The 6,990-nt window shown below is 36.4% G+C and overlaps 1 protein-coding gene across 1 annotated transcript in view; it reads left to right on the plus strand.

Moving 5' to 3' along the window:
• The window catches only part of LOC106875467 (uncharacterized), a 29,795-nt gene that overhangs the window by 17,957 nt on the left and 4,848 nt on the right, over positions 1-6,990 (plus strand). The window contains exon 3 of the mRNA XM_052977112.1: positions 1,590-3,431. Within this exon, the coding sequence (XP_052833072.1) occupies positions 1,590-3,431 (1,842 nt within the window). The remainder of the gene's footprint in view (positions 1-1,589; positions 3,432-6,990) is intronic.

Raw genomic sequence — 6,990 nt, forward strand, 5'->3', positions numbered from 1 at the left:
TATATATATATATATATATATATATATATATGAGAGTGTGTATATATGTCTGTGTGTGCCCGCGCGTGTATGTGTACGAGACATGTGTATATACTTACATGTCATGGGACATTTCTGATTACTTCCAGCATTTTCGTGATTTAAATGAAATTGGCAAACGAAACTTTCGTGATAGATTCTCTTTTCTCGGCATTTTCATATCTATATATAAACACACTTGTGCACGTGTAAGTGTTACGCGCGTTTGTCTGTTTATGTGTGTATGCGTGCGTTTCCCTCTGTGTGTGTGTGCGCGCGCTTGTGTGTCTTATGACTGCGTTGGTAGATTATTTGGTCTACGACGGCGAAGTAATGATTTTAATTCACAGCGGCATTTTGTGGCCTTGAGCAAGATTCTTTACTTCACCTTGCTTCAATCAACTCAGATGGCAAAAATGAGTTGTACCAGGAATTCAAAAGGCTAACCTGTCACGCCGAGTCTCCCTGAAAACTACGTTAAGGGTACGCATGTTAATTATACGAATAGGCTGTTTTGTTGATCGTATCAACTGGAGAAGTCATCGTCGTAACCAACGAAGTGCCAGTTTCTAAGCCTATGTACTGACATGCCTAAACATGTACATAATCATATCAACGTATATCTGTGTCTCTCTTTCTTTCTCTCCATATCCATCGATCTATGTATCTATCAATCTGTCTGTTTCTCTCTCTCTCTATCTATCTATCTATTTATTTATCTCTACCTGCCAATATAGCGATATATATGTGTGTTTGTATGTGCGTGTGCGTCTTTGTTTTTGTGTGTACATGTGTGTCTAAGTGCCTGCGTTTTATCTCCCACAATACCTTGTAATAATCACCGAATTTTAGCGGTTAGGCAAAACAATAAGAAGCGATAGAATACATATAACAAATTTAAAAAATACATAAGCAGTAGAATCAAATTACATCACTAAAGTTTTCCAGCGCATTGCCCCAGAGTGGCCGCATAACACATACCAATAACGTCAATTGATGTTCAGGTATAAAAGAATATATACCTCTTGACCTTAATCTGTAATCTTATATAATTTTGTCATTCCGTCCTTTATGCACTCACACTTATCCATCCCAGCCACGTTTGTCGTTGGTTCTGCCAGAATGAATAATCTGAGCGATAATGTTACGAAATTATGATGACTTTTTTTTGTATGTATGTATACATACATACACGGTGGTGCATCAGCATGGCCGCAGCTCTAAGCTGAAACTTAAAAAAAACAAAACAAAAAAAAAACATACATATAAGATATATATATATATATATATATATATATATATATATATATATATTATACTCACACACACACGTGATGTTTGAGTTAGAAATATCGAGCAGGAGAGGGGTGTCCTGGTAAAGAGAGAGAATGTTTTCTGAATGACTGAGTCAAAATTATGATTAGAGAAATCCTTTTAGATTAATATAATACGTAAACTATTGTATTGTTAGGTAAAATCGTTAGGTTTATTTCTCTTTCGATACTGAATGGTTCGACATTGATTTCTTCCTCTTTACTATTTTCTTTCTTTTCCTTGAAATGTTTGAACAGCTGGACGGAAGTTCGATGTCTCGAAACTGTCTGGACGAAGAAAAATTGCTAGTCTGTTGACAGAGTTCATCCGACAGAATAATGTTGCCAAAGTGAAAAATACGTTGAACGTATACAACATGAAACAAAGATATATGATCGTGTCACTGAAAATAAACGGCTGTCCTTTAATTTTTACGGCATCGCATGCAGGTAACATAAGTCTCGTCAACTATTTCCTCGATCAATGTGATGCCAACATCGAACAACGTGGAACATATGTTGGAATGAAATGCACACCGCTATGGATCGCTGCACTTCGGAATCATTTCTACGTGGTGGTTGCATTGGTCGACCACGGTGCTGATATCAATACGCAAGCAAGTTCTGGCAAAAGCGCCGTCAGCATTAGCTGTCGAAACGCTAAGATTGTTAAGTATCTCATTCAACAAGGTGCCGACATTGATTTGCCAGATGCCAGAGGTCGCACATGTTTAATGTATTCGGCCCCACATTTGAACATATGTCGTCGCTTGTTGTCTCTCGGAGCAAATGTTAACAGAGTTGATCATAAGGGGCAGGACGCTCTCCATTTCGCAATAAAACGAGGGCAGTTAAAAACAGTGGATTTATTTGTAAGACATGAAAGTAATCTTTTGAGGAAAGATAATCACGGGATAACACCTTTGGAGTTTGCAGCTATCCATAACAAACCGGATATTTTGGAATATCTAATCTCCACAAATCAGTACGGTAGAGAATCTATAATATCAGCTTATGAACTGTTGGGCAGCCAGTTTGCAATGGATTATCACTTGACTTATAATGCAGAACAGGTGAAGATATGGTGGTTTAGAGCCCTAGAAATGAGCTACGGAGACACAACTCAGACACCAATCATCAAGCATTTATCCACTCATCAAAGACTGGTCACTAATTTTATCGGGGAAGAATTTACAAGCTGTGACTTCTTGAATCAAATTTTACACGATGTGAACTCAATATGGACTCAAGGTCTATTGGTGCAGTCACGGATACTGGGACCCAGACATCCGACTGTCATCAAATCATTCATGAGAAAAACGTGTTTTCATATTAATCGTACTGACTTTCATTCTAGTTTGCAATTATTATACTGTCTGTTGATTTTCTTCGAACAGTTCGCGGACCCATTACAAAACGATATCCTTGATGTTGTAGGAACGTTCAGTTCCATCTTGATGCACACGGTATTAGCAAATAATTCCAGCACTTACTATATTTTCCGCATATTCCATTGCTTCGTCAAATACGTTAGCTATAATATAATTCCTTACTTGAAGAAATATGGTCGGAATTTAACGTTCCACAAAATACCAGATTTTGAACGTTTTTTAGTTGAAATTCTCGACTTACTTGAATTCATATTGAACTTTCCGTTGCCCGATTGTCAAGCAAGCGAGATTGAAAACAGTCTAGGTGAACTCTTACGCCATCATCCACGTGGTATGAACCATATAACGCTACTACAACTATCAATCCGAATGTATCGCACTGTCAGTGTAGTTGAAATGCTTCTGCGATGCGGTGCGGACGTGAATGCCATTGACAACGAAGGCAACACCGCGATACATTACGCTATTCTGTATCCTTCACAACACCAAATAGAAATATTGTCCTCTTTACTTCAATACGGATGCCATGTGGATATTGTCAACAATAATGGCTATTCTGCACTGGAATATCTTCAGCATTGCAGATTAATAACCAGCTCTTTGAAATACTGTACGCTTCAGTGCATTTGCGCCAGAATCATCCGTGAACACAACGTCAACTACAAACACATACTGTCAAAAGATTTGGCATATTTCGTAGATAAGCATGGCTAAGTTCTACTGTTTATAGGATTAATTTCTAGTGAATACCAAGATAATCATTCCTTCAATGTTTTCCAAATATTACACGATTATGATTAACTAAAATGAAAACAACTGTAAAACATAACAAGTAAATGCAAACGTTTATTAAATATTATATGTTCTCTGTATATTATCGGCTTCAATTATTGAGATTAATGCGTTATTTATCATCAGTGAATTTATAATTTTGCATCAGGTTTTAAAAGAATGGAAGTTGGTATGTCTGCATTATTTATATTATGACCACCACACTTGGATTGCTGTTGGACACGAAGCTTCTAGTATTTCTATTTATATGTTTTTAGGATATACATTCATATGGAAGTACGCATGGTTGTCTAATTGAGAAAGTGGCTTTGCAACCACTTGGTATCGAGTAGAGACCCCCAGAACGCGGCCTAAATCTAGTAGGAGGGGATATTTTTTTCAATTGAACTTTTAATGCGGTGCACCAACATGTTCGCGTTTCAAAGACGTAGACAGTATCAATGCGTCTCTTCGAATTATCAATCAATGAATTTACATTAGCTGCCCTAAACGTAAACGCATTCATACATTCACGCGCGCGCGCGAACATATAAGTTTGTATGTGTGTGCGTACATATATATATATGTGTTTGTGTATGTGTGTGTGTGCGTGTGTGCGTGCGTGCGGTGTGCGTGCGTGTGTGCATGAGCAGGCGTCGGGTGCAGAAAAATGCATTTTTTTGAATGGCCATATAACTGAAGAGTGGCATCCGAAACTCGGAGTTTTATCATGGCTACCGAATAGTTGTCACATTATTTACAGATATATATATATATATATATATGGAGTATCGGATACCGGGGCTGAGGTCTGCTCCTGCATAGCAGGATAATTGTTTTTAGTGCCGTGGTGAATAATTTTTGTTTAGGAAATAGCTGCTTATTATCCTCTGAAATATTTCTGCTGGTAAAGTTTGAAGGACCAAAAAGAATGGTAATTTTTAAACTAGGACTACTACAAGAGTGTTGACCAAATAGAGATAGAATCAATGATATAAGTGAAGTAAACATTGATAGCCCTGTCAAAGTCTATTACGACAACTAACGAGGAGTGGAAGTGGACGCAGATGAAGTAAATGAAGCAATCGCTTAAAAGGAAAAGAAAGGAAAATGCGATAATAAAATCAAATGAATTTCCTCATAAATAAATGCAAATAAAATAAGGAATCATAATAGAGTTTAGAAGCTCGTTTTCAAATTGTATCAACGTCATCGTCATCATAATCATCATCATCATAATCATCTTCTTCTCCTTCTCCTTCTTTTTCTTCTCCTTCTTCTTCTTCTCCTCCTCGTCCTCCTCCTCCTCCTCCTCCTCCTTCTTCTTCTTCTTCTCCTCTTCCTCCTTCTTAATAATCATCATTATCATCATCATCATCATCGTCGTAGTCGCCGTCCGTTTGAAAATATTAAACGACCAAGAATTGCTATAATTAAATAAATGAAAAGTCGTAAATGTGCAAGGTAATTTCTAGGATGATGATGATGATGATGATGATGATGATGATGACTATAACGATGGTGATTATTGGTGATGGAAAACATTTGAATGGTTCTATAGTATAAGAACCCTTGTTGACAGAATTAAAGCAATCATGGATTTAACTAGACACATTTTATCAAATATCATCAAGTTGTCAAATCCTGATGACGAAAACCACAGAAAAACTTCTCCTGGAATTGGGCTTACACTGGTCTGAAGGTGTGTTGCATGTCTCTAGCTGGATTTATTAATTTTTTTGAAGTGGAAGGTGGACGAAGTTATTGTAGGAATGCAAGCGTGGTAGACATCGATATTTCGCTATTATTGTGGTTGATGACATATATAAATAGAGTTAAATGCATTTCCTCGTGTTCGACGGCGAACAAATATCTCCTAGTGCCTCATAGTGAATTTCCGTATATACTTATAACCAGAAATACAACAAAAGTCAAGTTGTATTCTTTCCAGCATGTTCCAAAACGAATGAGTGTGCTTGTTATACATAACTTTCAATAAATATATTACCTGTAACACTTTCAGAAGTGTTACAACTCTACAGGCATCTAATCAGACATTTATATCTTACACATTTAGTTAAATTGTTAATATGTCATTACGTATTAACTCAATCGCCATTCTTATACATCGTATTACTCGTTGATTTTTTTCTTTTCTACAATTGAAGATGTCATGCTTTTTTTTGTGGGAGTATTAGAGGCAACATAAGTTCATTTAACTAAATTTGAAGTTTGTGTAATGAGTTTCATGTTCTGGAGACTTTGCTGGTCATTGAAATAAAAAAATAAAAATGTGAATTAATTCCAGCATTGTACCATTTTTTTTTTGATTTTACCGCCCATCATTATTCACGTTGTCCTTAGTTTAGAATGAAGACAATAAACGGAATATATTATTTATATATTAATTAATTATCTATTTGTTCGACTATATCTATGAAAGACAATAATATACAAAATGGTTTATGGAAAAAAATAATGAAGAATATATGAAATATTGAATATAAAAGTAATTTTGTAACTTAAAGCTATAAGAGAAAATAATAGTTTTTATCCTCGCCTCACAGTCCTCCCTTCTATAATTGAAATAAAACTAATTAGAGATGTTATTATATTTATGTTCTTCAGAGAAATGTATATTGTTTAATAAAAGATCTATTTAGCTCAAGACGAAGCCACTTCAATCTTGAACTATGGTTTATACAGACAAAAGCCACTGGGTTTATCTCCTTTGATTCTCGTTTGGAGTTAACGGATACAAATTATGTTTATATATCAACGCATCATAAAGATACGTCGAGCAATTCTTTAAAAGATGTTCTCGACTTGGCTGTTTGCTTCCCAACCACATGATTTTGGGTTTAGCTCCAATACCTCTTACCTTGGGAAGATGTCATCTACTACAGCCCCGGGCCGATGAAAGCCTCATGAGTGTATTTGGGAGACAGAAGCTGAAACAAGCCCCGGGCCGATGAAAGTCTTCTGAATGTACTTGGGAGACAGAAGCTGAAACAAGCCCCGTCATACAGATAAATAAAATAAGCCACTGCTTTGTCTGTCTCTGGGAATGTAGATCTAAAGAGGATCCGTGGGCGAGAGTGTAACGACGATGTTCTCAATATTGAAGAAGTACTCAATAATGCTTTAGCTCCATCTATCGTCGTTGATGCTGAGAGAAACGAAACCGAGACCGCTTCACAAAAAAAAAGCATTCGGCTAAAAAGCGTCTACAGAGGGAGTTGGAGTGAGACAGAGAAACATATACGGATATAAAAGGAACGAGAGGGGATGCATTAGGAGGAATGGGTGTGGTGTATAGTAGAAAATAGATTTAGCGAATATATGTGACGTGGTGATGAAAAGTGGACGGGAAATGATGCTGAGAAGATTGGCTTAACCGTGAAGGAGAGAAGCACAGAAACATAAGCATCCATATGTATATATACACTTATGCATTTATATACACACATATATATATATATATATATATATATATA

This window comes from Octopus bimaculoides, chromosome 27, assembly GCF_001194135.2.
Source record: "Octopus bimaculoides isolate UCB-OBI-ISO-001 chromosome 27, ASM119413v2, whole genome shotgun sequence".
NCBI classification, from domain to species: domain Eukaryota; kingdom Metazoa; phylum Mollusca; class Cephalopoda; order Octopoda; family Octopodidae; genus Octopus; species Octopus bimaculoides.